This window comes from Lycium ferocissimum, unplaced genomic scaffold, assembly GCF_029784015.1.
Source record: "Lycium ferocissimum isolate CSIRO_LF1 unplaced genomic scaffold, AGI_CSIRO_Lferr_CH_V1 ctg3641, whole genome shotgun sequence".
Taxonomy (NCBI): Eukaryota; Viridiplantae; Streptophyta; class Magnoliopsida; order Solanales; family Solanaceae; genus Lycium; species Lycium ferocissimum.
Window position 1 is genome coordinate 28749 of NW_026725448.1, and position 18328 is coordinate 47076.

The following is an 18328-nucleotide window of genomic DNA, read 5'->3' on the forward strand; positions in this document are numbered from 1 at the left end:
TTTTACCCTCTTAAACATTTTCACCATTATTTCTCCACAATTAATATTTAAAATACAAGATAAAATGAATTCTTTTTGGTATTTGTATCCATAATATCAGCTAATTGATGTAATTAATATAAGGATAAAATGGAAAAAGCTATTTAATTTTATCTTGGTTAAATAAAGTGACAAGTATTTTGAGATAAATATATTTAGTAAAGATATCAAATATTTTAAGACAAATATTTATAGTAAGGATGACAAGTATTTTGAGACCGGAAAGTATATATCTATCTGGTGGATTGATAATTGAGTATCAAGCAGAGTCACGCTTCAACAGCTTCATAAATTAAGGAGTAAAAGGAGTAAAAAGAGGCCTTCAAAAATTCTCTCTCTAGCTCATGGTACTGGCGCACGTTAGTTACTGTGCACCGGTTGGTCATCCATGGCGAAGAGAAGGACAAAAGGTCAAGCTAAAGGTCAACCACATGAACAACAAGCAGCTCAGGGGTAAGGACGGGAGAGGGGACGACCTCGTAAAGTCCCTCTTGCCACTTTTGTGAACTCCGGCGAAAAGCAAAATGAGCCAAACCCCGATCCAAATTTGGGAGAAATAGTGCTGATTTTGAACCCTACCCCAGCTCTGATAACTACTGATGCCTCATCAAGACATAATGAGGTTGCTAAGAAACTGATTTTAACTCCTCAAACCCTAACGGAGCAAGGAGCGGCATCTGATGGGAATAGTGTGCCTCAAATGGTCTCGCCTGCGATGAAAGCTAAGGAGAAGTTACCGGAGTATGACAATCCTCCACCAATGGAAGCTGAGGATGGTGCTGCTCCAGCTGATCCATGGGTCAATTTGTTCAAAAACAATAAGGTCGCGTACCCCAATGGTATGCCTCTACGCTATGTTCCTACTGTCTTTATAGATGGTGTAGCTGTAGCCCAATTAGCTGAGGAAGATGTGAATGTTGAATTAGGGAAATGGAAATGAGCCCTCATTATATATTTTGTTGGTGAATGTCTTGGGTTCAATGCTATGCAAAGATACATATCTCAAAATTTGACCAAGGTGGCTATACCGACCTTATTCCTACATGATGATGGTTATTTCATTGTCAAATTCCAATCTGAGGAAGACATGTATGAAATCCTGTATGGAGTGCCTTATGCTATCAATAATAGGCTGGTGATATTGAAAACCTAGGGTAGGGATTTCAACCTCAATTTGGAGCCTGCAACTGAAGTACCACTATGGATCAAATTTCCCAAATTACCTCTGGATTGCTGGGGATTGGGGTCTTTGAGTAGGATTGCAAGCACTTTAGGAACTCCTATGTTTGCAGATTAATATACTACAAAGCAAACTAGACTTTCCTTTGCTAGAATGTTGATTGAAGTGAATGTAACCAAGCCACTACCAAAGGAGATACTTATTAAGGACCCTAGTGGACAACGGCTCACCCAAGCTGTTGTCTATGAATGGAGGCCTGATTTCTACCCCAAATGCCAGAAAATAGAACACATATGTAAGGAACAACCTGTGGAGCAACATCCAGCTCCATAAAGAAGAAGAAGAAGAAGAAGAAGAAGAAGAAGAAGAAGAAGAAGAAGAAGAAGAAGAAGAAGAAGAAGAAGAAGAAGAAGAAGAAGAAGAAGAAGAAGAAGAAGAAGAAGAAGAGGCAAACATGTTACTCATGAATGGAAAACTAATGGGGTAACTTTACCTGGCCCTGTTGCTAGTACAGTGGTTGAACTACCTTCTCAGTCAGTTGTGGTAGGGGAAATACAAGTGAAAACTCAACAAGCTTTACCCAAGACCCCTGAGGGTGCTAATCAAAGGGTAGCGGTCACCACCCCTGTGCAAGCTGCTTCTAGTAATCAGACCACAAGTCCAGAGTTTAACTTGGTGAATTTTCCTGTTCTGTCTGCAATAGCTACTAAAAATGCTTATGGGTCTTTGAGTAAAAAGTGTGACACTACTGCTTTACCTGTGGATAGAGGTGGAGCACCTTTAACTGCTTAACATGACTTGGCTATTTTGGAATATTAGAGGTATTAATAACAGGTATAAGCAGAAATAGTTTAAGAAGTTTTTAGTGAATAAAAGGATCAAACTAGTTGGCTTAATTGAAACTAGAGTAAAGGAGCATAATATGAAGGGTAGAATGAAGAATATAGCTACAGGATAGGAAGTTCTGACCAACTACCAATATGCTGTCAATGGTAGAGTTTGGGTTCTATGGGATCCAAATTGGTTTGAGGTTAACCTTATTCAGGCCACTGCACAGCTGATCCATTGTGAAGTTAGAGACAAAACATCTGATGAGAAGTGTGTCATTACAGTGGTGTATGGTTTTAATACTGGTGAGCTAAGAAGGACTTTATGGCAAGACCTGGAAGCTATATCATTGGATATCACTCAGCCCTGGCTAGTTAATAGTGATTTTAATGTTGTGTTGCATCTGAATGATAGACTCTTTGGCAATCCTGTGACCCTCCATGAGGTACAAGACTTCTCTGGATGCATACATCATTGTGGAATTCATGAGCTTCCTTGGCAAGGAGACTATTACACATAGTCTAACAAACAATAGGGTGCTGAGAGGATTACCAGCAGAATTGATGTGAGCTTTGGTAATTTTGACTGGATGCTTAAATGGGGTCAAGTTACCATACAATATGACTTACATTTCATTTTAGATCATGCTCCCATGTTGCTCAATTTAAAGCATAATACTCAGCCTAAACATGTCTACTTTAAATTCTTCAACATTTGGGCAGACCATGCTGATTTTCTTCAGATTGTTGGTAATAATGGGAAGGGAGGAAAGCCGTCAATCCTATGCAAAATGTATGGCTTAAGATGAAGGCTTTACAACTAGCCCTGAGAGCTCTCAGCAACCAGGAATTCAAGTATATTAAACTCAAAATTGAGAGGACTAGGGAGGAGTTGGAAGTCTTGCAAAAGAAAATAATTACACAAGTTGATGACAACCTACTTTTGCAAGAAAAACAGGCTATTGTGAACCTTGAGAAATGGTCTCTGATAGAGGAAAGTGACCTTAAATAGAAATCTGGAGTGAAATGGGTGAAGCTGGGAGACTCTAACAACAAATACTTTGTTGTTGTATGCAAAGAGAGAAGCCATAGGAACCAAATCCTAGAAATTACTTCCCTCACTGGTACTAAGTTGTTTGGCTCACAGGAGATTAAGGAAGAATTTGTTAAATTTTATAAGAGCTTAATGGGATCCTCAGCAGGAGTCTTGCCAGCAGTGTGTAAAGCTACCATGAAGCAGGGGCCTATACTTAACCAACAACAAAACTTGCTCTATGTACTGAAGTGACAGAAGCTAACATTTCCAATGCCTTACAAGCTATAAGGGATGACAAAGCCCTAGGTAAGGATGGCTACAATGCTTTCTTTTTTAAAAAGTCTTGGCCTATTGTTAAAACTGAAATCATAGCAGTAGTTAAGGAGTTCTTTAGAAGCAGCAACCTTTATACTCCTATAAATTGTACCATTGTTTCTCTTGTCCCCAAGTGTCACGACCCATTTCAGCCTAGGTCATGCGGACACCTACCTTTTCCACCTCGGTAGGCGAACCTTTAACTCAACAATCATAATAATAGAAAATAGCGGAAGAAAGTAAAATAACGTAAGTCTCACAATATAATATAATGTTAACAAGTGCGGAAGTAAATAAAATCCACCCCGCAAGACGGTCCGGTCATACAAGAGCATCTAAATCCGAATACTAAAGGCCTGAATAATAACACATAAGTAGTCTCAAATCGTGTCTCTGAATGGAAAGCAAGACATAAGTAACAGAAGAGTCTTCGAGGTCAGCGGACGCCATGCTCACCCTGGAAAACTCAAGTGGAAGCTGAAGAGTCGATCGACCATGAGTCGAGAAGTAGATCCGACTCCGATACTCGCATTCATAAAAGCATGCAAGGGCGGTCGGACACAAACAACGATCGGTAGGCATCATCGGCTGACCAAGCATAGATAACACAATTCAGAAAATAAGTAGATAGCAAGGAATCCAACAAGTATAAGATAATAAGATCACAACCAAGTATTCGTCATCGCCTACGTAACGCCTCTAAACCCAAGTACACCAAGTCCGAAATATGTATATATCCAATTCAATCATCAATCAATCAATCACCACGAATCGCAATCAAGCCAATGCAGTGCAATGCAATAATGGAATGGATGAGATGTAATGCCTTGCAAATGAGGTGTACACATGTACTCCGGACGGAAATATTGACGTCTCGGTAGAATAACCCAGTGTGACTCGCGAAGTCTAAGTGCCACCCATCCCGGATCATTGCCCAACAGACAGACGGGACCCTGGCTAATTGCTCACAAGGGGAGTCTCACCGGCACCACTCTGGGGGACCCGTGAAGCCCATGCATTAACAATGATTCCGGAATAATGTCGGAATCGGCCATGCAACAACGATGCCGGAATAGATCAACGGTCATCAGCCTTCTCACAATCACTCAAGTAAAAGAGTCGCTCAATCAATGATACCGGATAATTACCGGCTATCGGCTATGCATCTAGAATATGAGGGAATGTATGCAATGCATATATCTACCATTCTGGAATTGAAACTCGAATATCGGCTTCTCACAATCCCTCAAGTAAAATAGTTTATCAGACATCAGCTTCATACAATCAACGATTCTGGAATGGATCTTCGGACATCGACCTTTTATAATCACTCAAATAAGGAGTCAATCAAATATCAATTTCACTCATCAACGATATCGGATCATCACCGGGTATCGGCCATATATCATGAATGTGTGAGAATGCGTGCAATGCGTACATTAAGTATCAACAATCAAGTTCAATATCATGAATACCACGAAGGGGTATGCCAACAATGTATCATATCACAATACCAACAATGGTATGCCAACAATGTATCGATATCACTAGCACCAACAACGGGTACGTCAACAATGTATCACAATGCAAATACCAACAACGGTATGTCAACCATATCTCAGTTAAGATAGTAACACATATTCTGATATTTACCACTACTCGTAGCATCAACCATCAAAATGGAACAATAAACACATATAACGGGGTGGCTAGTCCCAACACATATCAGGGCCCAACCTAAGGCAATATCCAACCCAACTTCATACCCGAAGGTTCGCATGCTGTCTCCGACATTATATTCTAAATTTGTGATTCGCTATGCATAGTCTCACTAGAGGTAAGCCATAACCTACCTGGACTGCCGAACCGCAATACCAACAAGTCACTCTATTGCCTTGCCCTTCCTCTGAAGCTCACAACAAAAATAGTCTAAGCATAATCAAATTCTAAATTAGAAATCATGCAGAATGATACTAATATTGCTATGATATCAATTAGTCCATTTTAACCCTAGAAATTGGGGAAACGGGCCCACAAGGGCGAAACGGGAAATTTGCGGGTAAAATACCAAATTGAATCCTAGGTAATCATAACCCAATCATTAATTGTTGATTTAACTCAAGAATTGTCCCAAATCTGATTTCAAGTAAAAAACCCCAAATCGGGTATGAACCCGAATTCTCCAAATCCGAAATTCAATGTTAAAAGTGGAAGATATGGACTTAATAAGCTTAGATTCATCACATTTTAACATTAACATCATTAATTTATCAAGTACAATCTTAGGGAAAAATCTCCCAAAACTCTCCTTCAAATTCCATTTCTAAGGGATTGAAAAAAGAAGGGAAAAATCTAAGATGATTGTGATTAAAGAGAAGTAAAGGATTAGATAAGTTTTACCTCCAAGAATTCCTTCAATTTGTCTCCAAGAACAGCTTTCCCAAGCTCCAATATCGAGATATGAAATAATGAGGGTCTAAGACTCATTTAATGGATTTAACTGCCCGTCACCAGCTACAGCAGTATCGTGACCGCCCCAGCGGCCACCTGACCGCATCAGCGGTCAAGCCTAAATGGCTAGGACCGCTGCAGTGGCAGGGCTACCGCTCCAGTGGTGCCGCTGCTGCGGTGCTGGTGTCGCCAAAGCAAGCACCAGACACCAGAACTTAGCCTAAGTTTTTCTTTTAGGTCCGATTTTTTGACTAACTCCCGAGGCCATCTGCTCACATACCAGATACCTAGTCCCACATAAAAATGCACTACGAACGCGCCTGTGGCCTCAGAATTCCTAAACAGAGGTCTCGTTGACCGAGTCAACTATCGATGCCTTAATTTAGAATTTCCATCCAAGTCCCGGCATCCAAATGCATTGGGAACTAAACCAAATATACATACAGGTTCTAAACGACCATCCGGACCTCTCAAAATCGACAGAATTCCGAAGAAGGTCCGTTTACCCAAAAGTCAACCTCGGGTCAACCCTTTTTCACTTCAAGTCTATATTTTTTCCAAAGTTGCCCGAATCCAAGCTAGACACCTTGGGAAGCGTGTCAAAGGCCCCCTCGGGTCAAAAGTGAGCCAATCAATGCTCGGGAATGGGTGAAAGTGCCAAAAGAACTATAACGACCAAACGGGTCGTTACACCAAGGCTCAGTGTCCTACTACCGTGAAAGAATTTAGGCCGATTACTTGTTGTTATGTATTATATAAGATCATAGGCAAGATTCTGGCAAAAAAACTACATGATGTAATTGGTTTTGTCATTTGTGATGCCCAAGCTGGGTTTATCCCTGGTAGGAATATTGCTGATAATATAATTCTTGCACATGAGATAATCAAGGGTTATAGTAGAAAGCATATTTCTATAAGGTGTATGATCAAAATTGACCCACAAAAGGCCTATGACTCTATAGAGTGGATTTACTTAGAACAAGTAATGACAGAACTGGGTTTCCCTCACATGTTTGTTACTTGGGTGCTTAATTGTGTCAAGACTGTGAGTTACTCTATAATTGTCAATGGTGAGCACACTCCGGCCTTTCCAAAGAACTAAGGGTCTTAGGCAAGGGGACCCCATGCCCCCTTTCTTATTTGCTATAGCTATGGAATTTCTAAGTAGAAGTCTGAATAATCTGAAGGGTAACAAGGAGTTCAAATTTCACCCTCAGTGTGCCAAACTTGGTATCATACGTTTATGCTTTGCTGATGATCTTTTTCTTTTTTCTAAGGGTGATATGAAATCAGTTCTGGCTATGCATCAATGTTTAAAGAATTTCTCAAATGCTTCTGGCCTTCAGGCTAATCTTGGTAAAAGTTCAATATACTTTGGGGGTGTTGATCAAGTGATGAAAGATCGATTCTCGCAGCTAGCCTAGGATACTCCTGGGTGTGTTGCCTTTCAAATACCTTGGAGTTCCTTTATATACCAAGAAGATGACCATTATGCAGTGGCTTCCCCTTGTAGAAAAGATCACTGCTAAAATCTCCACCTAGGCAGCAAAGAAACTATCATATGCAAGGAGGGTGCAGCTGGTCCAAGCTGTACTTTTTGGGGTACAAGCTTATTGGTCCCAATTATTCCTTATCCCATCAAAGGTAATATAGCTGATTGATGGCTACTGTAGAAGTTACATCTGGTCAGGTGAAGATGTGATTACTAAGAAAGCTTTAATGGCTTGGGAGTATATGTGCAATCCTAAATCAGCAGGTGGTCTAAATTCTTCTTATTCTTATTCTTTCTTAGTTGTAGTTCCTATATTGGTTTTTTTCTTTCTAGCTTTCTTAGGGCCCGTAGTCTTCAGAACGGTCCAGGTTAGCACCCCTCGTCGCCTCTGTACCCTAAATAGATGCGCTGCGCTACCTAGCACCTAACCTTGTCTCCCCTACTCCTCTTCTGGTTGTGCCCATTACCAATCGCGGGTAACCAGACCAGGCTCCAATCAAGGCTTATAAAAGCATCAACCTCATCCTAAAAGGACTCTTTTAGCTTTGGGATTCCCTGGCAGAGAGATTTCAAGAACGGAACTCCAGCGCACTGATTGAGCTAGCTAAGCTCATTTGTTGAAGCGGTTTGAACTTATCATCTTATATACCTTCCTTTCGGAGGAGTTAAAAAATACTATGATGGCTCCGTTGCTTTATATGTTTATTTTTTCTTTTTTCTTTTTTTTGTGATTCAGCAATCCCAAAGTTTCTTTTTAATCCGATCAAATAAGGAAAAAATCCATTTTTTTTTTGTACTCTTTCATAACATAAATATTGTTAAGAACTCTCCCACCTGAGGAAGTGGAACCAAGCAGCTGTGATAAAGTTGTGCTGGGATTTGGCCCATAAAGCAGTTGTGGGTTAAATGGATTCATACATGCTATATTAAAGGCCAGCTTTTGAGGGACTGTCCAATCCCTAAAACAGTCAGTTGGATGACAAGGAAAATTATAAGGGCCAGAGATACCTTGCTATAGTCTTCTATTAATCAAAAAAAGAGCTTGATCAAATCTTTCTATCTCCAGTTGCTGGGTAACTTGCCTAGATTAGCATGGAAATGGCTAATGTTTGGTAACCAAGCAAGGCCAAAAGGCATGTTTCACACTATGGCTTGGTCTACATCACAGGTTGTTAACTGTTGATAGGTTGTTAAAATGGGGTCTTGAGGCTACAAAGATATGTGTCCTATGCAACCAGGTTCCTGAAACTCATAAGCACCTGTTTGTCCTCTATCCAGTTGCAAGGACACTATAGTATGGAGCAATAAGGGGATGTTCAATGCAGTTGACTGGGAGGATTTTATGAAGTGGTGCGTTTCTAGTAGCAAGGGCAAAGGTCAACAAGCTCAAATCTGCAAGATGATTATTGTTGAAGTGGTTCACACATTGTGGATAGAGAGGAACCAAAGAGTCTTTGAAAAGAAGAGTGTCACAGTGGAAAGATTAGCGAAGGATCTAGCATATATTTGCACTGTTCGGGCACTAATTGGTAGCCAAGTTTTAGTTCAAAATTTTTCTTTTTAGCTACTGTTATTTGATCCTTAGGAGTTAAAGTGTCATGTATTTCTGAACCTAGCAAGTTGTGTTGGCTAGCTAGTTATGTAAAGTTCAATGGTAATTAATGGAAAGCTGTTGGTTAGCAAAAAAAAAAAAAAAAAAAAGGAGAAGCTAAAAGTACAGCAGCTTAAAAATGTCGACCCCACTATTTATTTTCCTTTAATCTCTCTATTTCTAATTTCTAATTCTTTGTATGTTTTTGTGTTCAATATCCAAGATCTCGCTGGATATATTAAGAAACACATAAAGAAAGCAATTGGAAATTTGTAATTGTCACACCCCATTTTAACCGGGATCAAAATTAGGAGTATGACGTATTGGAGATTCCTATTTGTTTTATTTTAAGGAGTCGCCACCTAATTGATTTTAAGGTGAATTAAGGCACCTAATTATTAACTTAAGGTAAAACTAACCTCCGTTAATAGTCTGCTTAACCAGTGTGATTCTAGGTAAGGGTTCTATATTATCCTAAAGGGAAGGGGTTAGGCATCCTTTAGAATCTGTTAACTTACGGTTATCCGACCAAACTTAGGTTAATTAATTAAAGCTAAAATGACTTACAAATATTGCTAAAGTTTTAAAGAAACATGTAATAATGTTGTTTAAAAACAGAACTTACAGAAAATAATAATTTGCATAAAAGATGTCTTTAAATACTATTTAAAATAATATTTATAAAGGCTGTTAAGACTTTAAATCAGAATAGATAATAATGCTATATAAAATGAGATTTGCAAAACATAGTAGTTTGTATATAAAGGGCGAAAAATGCTGATTTAAGCAATACTTTGATATTTAAAACAACTCAAATGATAAAATATTAACTGATTTTCAATTTAGGAATATATAAAAAAAATAGCCAATGTGAGTTTTCTTTATTACTTTTTATTATTTCTTATTAACTATACATGGTTAAATATATGTGTGATTGATTCAAACTTGAGGGATTATTTATAAAATATACTAGAGCTCATACTTGCATATTAATAACATTTTAGTTTTTTCTAAGATAGTAGGCATAAGTCATAAATCTTTTAGCTCAAAATATGTAGTCATACTATTTGAAAATCAATTATTCTAATGATAACTATTATAGGTATTTATAAATGACATTAATATAAAAGAAGGAAATAAAACTTGTGGAGTTAATTGGTCTTTCTTCAATTAACTACCCCTTAACTAAAACTAAGTTCCATACTAATCTACTAAGGTTCATTTAGCTAAGGAAACAAACAAGTAAAATGTTAGTTGCACAAATACCAATCCAATGCATAAAAATGAAATAAAGGAGCGAATGATATCAAAATGGGCTCAGCCCATATTTTGGGGCTGCTGTGACCAGGCCACTACTGGGCTTCGGCCCAGTCAATTTCTAGACTGCTGCGGCTGCTGTTTTTTATTTATTTGGGCTTTGACCCGGAACTCCATTTTTTGGCTGCGGACAGAACTGAACATGGGGGGAAATCGTATTTCGTTGGGCCTCGGCCCAACACCGAATGCGGGAGACGAGTCCTTCGGACTCATACGCGATGTTCATGCATAAGATAAAGGAAAAGGAATTAGTATATAATCAAGGAACATGGTTAAATACATAAAATATAAACTTAAGACAGCTCAGTCGGTTATGTATATCCTGTGTATATTCAATATACTTTGCATATACATGATTCTACTACAGCCTAGTATACAAGCAAATAGCACCTAGACATGGTAGCAATAAACACTTACAATGTTTTAAGATTCGATGTCCCCTTTTAAACCAAATTCCTATATGCTCATCTAAGCTTCAATTGAATACGGAATATATGTCTATATGATACTAACCATAAAAATAGAGTAAACACATATTTCACACATAGGCAACCATCGATCTAAAGGTGCTTTTGCCAAGATGAATGCCATTCGGTGGCAAAGGAATCACTTGCTTCATTCTAAAACAAGAGCAAACATAGGATGCACACAGATGTAATCCTTTCAATCGGTACCAACATGATTTCATCTACCACCTTCAAAACAAATAGGGCATAATAGAAGAACACAAACAAAAAGAAGATTGAATAGCATAGGGACCGAATCGACTTAATCAAACGTATACTAAGTCACAACGAAAATGAACAGATTCGGGATTGTGCCCCACCTAATCAAACAAATTTCCACTTAAACATAGTAATATTCGTTTACAACGTATTATGCCCTTAAGAGACAACTTCAACTAACAGAGGACCCAATTTGAGGAAAACGATTAGTTGCATACAAAGTCCACCCCTATAGGGTCATATCAACATATGATTACTAATTAACCGATTTACGTGTCCATACATACAACCCAAACTAATTCAAGAAACGCAAATATGCATGCTCATTGGTATCCTAGCGATTAGACTGAAACAGATCCAACTAACTAATCCTAAGAATAAGCAATGTGCTTGATACCTACTGAGCAACTGAAACCAAACAAATTCATAGATACATGCTAAACTAATTAGACGAAACAAGAATGACAAACATGAGACTCCATACTTGGAATTTAATCTAAAACATAAAAGTATACAAACACGCCGGGACAAGATCACACAAAGAATAACAAACATAAGATATCTTGATATCTAAACCAACCTAACGACAACGATGAAGAAGTTACGCATTTGAGTGAAATGATAATAACAAGGCATCATAACATGATTTTCTATAGCAACGGAATTCTAACGGAATGCGAGTCGAAATGCATTAGATTTTACTGTTGGTGGTGCGGTGAACGGGCGTCGAAGGTCTCGAATCCGTGTTCGAACTCGAACGCGACGGACGAAGGGTGCTTCGATAGAGCCCAAAATTTGATTGTATGAGAATATAGATGTTTTAGAGTAATGTACGGCTACTGTTTTTGAAACCCGAAAAGAACCCAATTTCAACAAATCCAAGATTTTGAATAACAGTCGGAAATATCGAAAAAATTCAATCCCCCCTTCGGCTGAGGGTATGAGAGAGTATTTATAGGCTCGTTTTGGGTTCTATTTTCAGGCGGGATTTTGAATCTGATTTTTAAAACGAATTCAAAGTGAACCGTTGAAATGTTCACGTGATTTGATTCGGGTGTTACCCGAAGTGGACCGATTTTCTGTTCTTTAAGAAGTTGTTCTGTTTTGAGGCGAAAAATGGAAACTCTTCCTCTGTCAACAACAGAAAAAGAAAGCAAAGCAGAGGAAAAAGACAATTTTCATGGAAATGGGGGGAGCAAGGTCTGTATAAGATTAAAGGGGACTGAGGTTTTCACTAAAATGGAAGGGAGAGAAAGACAGTGGGGAGAGAGAAGACGACAAAGAAAGCAGAGGGTTTTACACGAAAATGGCCTGTTTGACTCTGCCATGGTTGAAAGCGGGCGGAGCAGCGGTCGAAAATGGAAGGGAAAGAGATGAGAGAGAGAGGAGCGGAGAGGAGAGAGATAGGGAGGGAGGCGGCTGAGGAATGAAAAAAGGATTAGGTTTTGTTTGTTAAAGGAGATGGGCTGGACCGGGTCGGGTAAAATAATGGGCTGGATCAGTTGTTGAATTGTTGGGCTGAATTACTTTTAGTCCGAAAATGGGCTGGTCCGAAAATGGGCTGGTCCGTTTGGACTTGTAAGAAAGAATGGCTGAAATTGTTGAGCATTTTCTTCTCTATTTTAATTATTCCCAGGCTTCTAATTTAACAACTAGTACAATATGTATTATGTGAAATTAATGTGTAGAAAATAAAGACTTGATAAAGTATAATTATTTAACGAAAATAAAATGACGACGAACCCTTTTGAAATTTGTGAAAATAATGATATTAATAGTAGTAGAAATAGTAGTGAAAATAAAATATTTAACTCGTCAATAAATTTAGAAGCCCGAAGAAATAAATTAGAATAAAGGAGGGACAAAATTGGGTGTCAACAGTAATCTTTAATTTTTTTTGTTTCCCAAAGTTTCAATGTCCCTGATATATTATCCAGTTTACTGTAAAAGTTTTTTTTTTTTTTTTTAAAGAAGAAGTAGAAACTACATTGAAAATTTCCCAATATCAATTACTCAAAATAAACAAAAAGAATTTAATTCTGTATAATACATAAATGTAATAAGAACTTGCCGTAATCCGTTAAAATAATTGATCAGTGTATATAAATAAAAACTTTATTTTCTTATGGGGGGTCGTTATAAAACAAGATTAAAAACGAACAGTGAGAAAGATGAATAACGCTTTGAGATCACTCCTCTATCCCAATCTCTCACACATCTAATAATGGCAGTTAGTTAGTTCGTTTGCTAAAGCAGGAGTAATAGAGCACTTTCAAACAAATACCTAAATCTGAGAATGACAATCCTACACTCAAAATCAACATCTTTCAGAAAACCCCATTTCACCAAATATCCATTAGTTAATATATATATTTTTTTATAACAGAAAAAAAATAATATAAGAAAAAAAGAAGCTGGAGATGTTAGTCTTTCGTCTATATTTCCTATTGTGACCTGTGGCATTTCCCATCTCAACTCTTTCTCATGTCAAAATTATTCAAGATGAAGCACGGTGGCGGGCGGAAGAACAATAACCTGTCATTATTCGTTGTGGTCTGTTCCATATTCATCTTTGGTTGCTTCATGTATAATGAAGATTTCAAGTCCATTGTAGAATTCCCATTCTCCACACCAAAACCTCAACAAGAAACAGCGGTTGAAGAAAGTATTAATACAGATGAAAACAAAATTTCATCTGTAGTTATGAATTCAAGAACTGTAGTCGAGACAGAAATAGAAGAAGAGGAAACAGAAAGAGAACAGAGAATTGAAATGCCTATTGAAGAAGAAGAAGAAGAAGAAAACATTGAATTGCCACCTGATGATTGTGATCTTTTTGTAGGGAATTGGGTTTATGATAATGTTACTCACCCAATTTACAAAGAACAAGAATGTGAATTCCTCACTGCTCAAGTTACTTGCTTGAGGAATGGAAGACAAGACTCTATGTATCAGAATTGGAAGTGGCAACCAAGAGACTGTTCATTACCCAAGTAAGAATTTAAGACCATTCTTGAATTCCTTCATTTCTTTAATTTTTCTGAATACCATTTAAGTTTTATTTAATTACAATTTCAGGTTTAAACCAAGATTGCTACTTGAGAAACTGAGGAACAAGAGGCTCATGTTTGTTGGAGACTCATTGAACAGGAATCAATGGGAATCCATGGTTTGTTTGGTTCAATCTGTTGTTCCTCCTGATCAAAAAAGCTTAAACAAGAGTGGCTCTTTATCTGTATTCAGAATTGAGGTAATCCATAATTGACTTTTTAAAAAGATTGATTATCTCATACTTTCCTCAAACATAATGATTATGTGTTGGTTTCTTTTTGTATGATAAGACTTTAATGCTACTTTATTAATTAAACACTTTAATGTCAAGTAGTACTAGTATTTTATTGGAGTAATTAAAGACTTTAATGTAATTTCATTAATTATTCCTAATAAGCATGAATTATGATTGTATCTCAATTAGTCAATTTAATAATGCTGCTTAATAAATACTCCAAATCTTGATTAGTGGAGAGGTCACTACTACGTAGTGACAGAGATTTAGTCTATTTAAGCCTTTTTTTCACCTAATATTGGTGAAAGTAGTTTGTTTCTGTTGAAAGGTTCTAATAGTGGTTGGACTATTGTTTCTAGAAAATTGAGTTTTAGTGTGTTAAACTTTTTCTGTTTTTAAAATACTAGCAATGCATGCCCGTGCGATGTACGGGCCGAACATGTCTGTTCACTTTAATTAGTCAGTCTTTAAGGTTTGTATTTTGAAAATAACTTTTAAAAACATTATAATTGTTATTATATATATAAAATGTATTTTATGTACCATCACTTTAGTTGTAATTAAAAGTCTTTGAGATGGAAAGAGTCGACTTTTTTTATCATTATCAGCGACAATGAAAGTTGTTATTGATGTAAAAGAAAATTAGTAAGAATATGAGGGAAAATTAATATTCGATTCTAAATTTTTTCTTTTAAATTCTTTAATATTTTATATGTATACGATGGAGTTGATATCCATTTCAATTAAATAACTATTCAGATCCAAACATAAAAATCATTTTGTTGTATATATTGGATTAAAATATTTTTATGAAATTAATTAAAAAATATATTATAATTTTTTATATTAATTGTTACAAAGAAATCAAAATTAGAAAGATGTATGTTATGTCATTAATCACTAAATTTTAATTCTGAAATGAAAATATAAAGTAATACATTTTATAAATGTAAAGAAACAATAATAAGAGGCTGAAAAAGAGAGTAAATAAGTAAAGTATTACATGATGAAGGAAAACGAGGATAAATGTCACTCCCTCCCTTTACTTTTACTTGTCGATGTTAAAATATCAAGGAAAAAAAAATTCTTCTTCTTATTTTACCCTTGACATTAATTATTCATTTCCAAATCATTTTCTGAGGCTATTGAGACTATATACCAATAAATATAAATATTATGATAAAATATATACTTGATTTATTAATTTTCAAAGAACTTGAAAAGTCAAAAGTGAACAGGTTATGTGTAGAAGCATTAAAATAACTTTTGGTGCAAATTTGCATTGCTATTGTTCGTCCTTTCTTCACGTTTAAAGTATTGACAAAGAAGAAAAATGGGGATAATAGAAATAGAAAAGAAGATAAATATAGAATAGAAAAATAGACATATATTTTTAGTAATGTGGCCAAGTAATATGGACGAAGAGAGTATTTCATTTTTATTAATCCTTAAAAAACGTAAAAAGTCAAGTATAGTAATGTGGCCAAGTAATATGGGACGGAAGGAGTACTTCATTTATTAATTCTTAAATAACGTGAAAAGTAAAAAATGAACAAGTAAAAGTGCACGGAGGAAATATATATGTGTCGGAGAATTAAAATAGAAGTGCACACGTGTATACATGGGAAGAGAATAAATATTCAGTATTATGGCATATATCCACGTGAGATTTATTAATTCTCAAAGAATGTGAAAAGTCAAAAATGAACAAATTAAAGTGCACGGAGGAAACAAATTCGTGTAGGAGAATTAAAATTGAATTGCATATGTCTATATATGAGAATAGAATAAATATTTAGCTAGAACACGAAAATCAAAAGTGAACAAGTAAAAGTGCACGGAGGAAATAAATGTTTCGGAGAATTAAATTTAAAGTGCATATGTCTATACATGAGAAGAGAATTAAATATTAAGTACTATGACACATGTCTATGTTAATATGGATGAACGGAGTACTTCATTTTTATTAATTCTTAAAAAACGTGAAAAGTCAAGTATAGTAATGTGGCCAAGTAATATGGGATGGAAGGAGTACTTCATTTATTAATTCTTAAATAACGTGAATAGTCAAAATGAACAAGTATAAGTGCACGGATGAAATAAATATGTGTCGGAGAATTAAAATAGAAGTGCACACATGTATACATGAAAAGAGAATAAATATTCAGTACTATGGCATATATCCACGTGGGATTTATTAATTCTCAAAGAATGTGAAAAGTCAAAAGTGGACAAATTAAAGTGCATGGAGGAAATAAATTTGTGTAGGAGAATTAAAATTGAACTGCATATGTCTATACATGAGAAGAGAATAAATATTCAGCTAGAACACGAAAAGTCAAAAGTGAACAAGTAAAAGTGCACGGAAGAAATAAATGTGTCAGAGAATTAAATTTAAAGTGCCTACGTCTATACATGATAAGTGAATAAATATTAAGTACTATGACACATGTCTACATGGGATATAAAAATAGTTGGATAAAGTGTACAAATTATATAGCTCATGGTACAAGAATTTAATGTGGGTACAATTCGTGAAGCAGTGGGTACAAGGAAGGACTGCTGTTTTCGTCCCTCCATGGCACTTATTATATATAGAATTAATATGCAGGATTACAATGCCACCGTGGAATTTTACTGGGCTCCATTTCTAGTGGAATCAAACTCGGATGATCCAAATATGCATAGCATCTTGAACAGAATCATCATGCCCGAATCTATTGAGAAGCATGGCAAGAACTGGAAGAATGTGGACTATCTCATCTTTAACACATACATTTGGTGGATGAACACTTTCTCTATGAAAATTCTGTAAGTAACATAACTCCTTAGTAACAACATTCAATCTAGTTTAAGTTTCATGCATTGATGATGGGGAAATTTCCTACTCAACAGGCGAGGATCGTTCGATGAAGGGGCGACAGAATACAATGAGATAGACAGACCAACAGCTTATCGGAGAGTTTTGACAACTTGGTCTCAGTGGGTCGATAAAAATATAGATCCCAATCGCACCCAAGTTTTCTTCATGAGCATGTCTCCTCTTCATATCAAGTAATTAAGACCCTACTTACCTTTTCTTTGAAGCTACGTTTTCCTTTTAACTATTTGTGACTGTCATAAATATACTCATTCTTGAATGCGAAATGGCTGAAAAACAGGAGCTTAGATTGGGAAAATCCTGATGGCATAAAATGTGCAAAAGAGACAACCCCAATACTGAACACCTCAATGCCACTAAATGTTGGAACAGATAAGAGGCTGTTTGTGATAGCAGCAAAGGTGACTGAATCCATCAAAATCCCATTTTACTTCGTGAACATAACAACATTGTCAGAGTACAGAAAAGATGGGCACACATCGGTACACACAATTCGTCAAGGCAAAATGCTAACGCCTGACCAGCAAGCTGATCCTGCAACTTATGCTGATTGTATCCATTGGTGTCTCCCTGGATTGCCTGACACGTGGAACGAGTTCCTTTACTCGCGCATTATCTCGCGTTCTTGACACTTGGCCTTTCTTCATGGTGCAGCTCGTACTACAAATTTTCCTTCTTTTTTTTTTTTAAACCTTTACCCACAATATTAATTTTTTGTGTAATTTCGGTCATTGTTCTTTTTTTTCTTTTATCAGAAGAGCAAAAGGAAAAATCTTGTAGCTGTCCTTCCTTATGTTGGGCTTCATATTCTCATTTTATCTCTTTGAGGGGATTTTCATTTGGCCTATGAGGTTATAGAAACTGCCAATTGGGCGAAAACTGAATGGGACAATATATGTTGTACGACCAATTGTACAATGAAATTATATCTTCGAGGGAAATAAATAATATGCAAAATTGCAAATTGTAAGTATGATCGATCTGTTTTATTGTTGCCGAGGAAGAAGCTTCTTTTACGTCATATTAAGTAATTTTGAACGGTTTGTTAACCACATGCAAGTTGTACTCTGTTTTTAAGCGTTCCACAGCCAATTCAGACTTAACTGCTCGACGAGACAGGAGATCACACGTGAAAAATAGAGACAAATCGAACGTGACTCAGCTAAGGCTACGCCGGTCCCAACACTC

The 18328-nt window shown here is 36.5% G+C and overlaps 1 protein-coding gene across 1 annotated transcript; it reads left to right on the forward strand.

Annotated features, from left to right (window-relative positions):
* The first annotated feature begins 13370 nt into the window (after positions 1-13370).
* LOC132044111 (xylan O-acetyltransferase 1-like) lies at positions 13371-17815 on the forward strand. Its single transcript, XM_059434601.1, has 5 exons — positions 13371-13966; positions 14052-14223; positions 16871-17070; positions 17155-17313; positions 17421-17815. The coding sequence occupies exons 1-5, from the start codon at positions 13458-13460 to the stop codon at positions 17767-17769; spliced, it is 1389 nt and encodes a 462-aa protein (XP_059290584.1). The 5' UTR covers positions 13371-13457; the 3' UTR covers positions 17770-17815.
* The last annotated feature ends 513 nt before the right edge of the window (positions 17816-18328 follow it).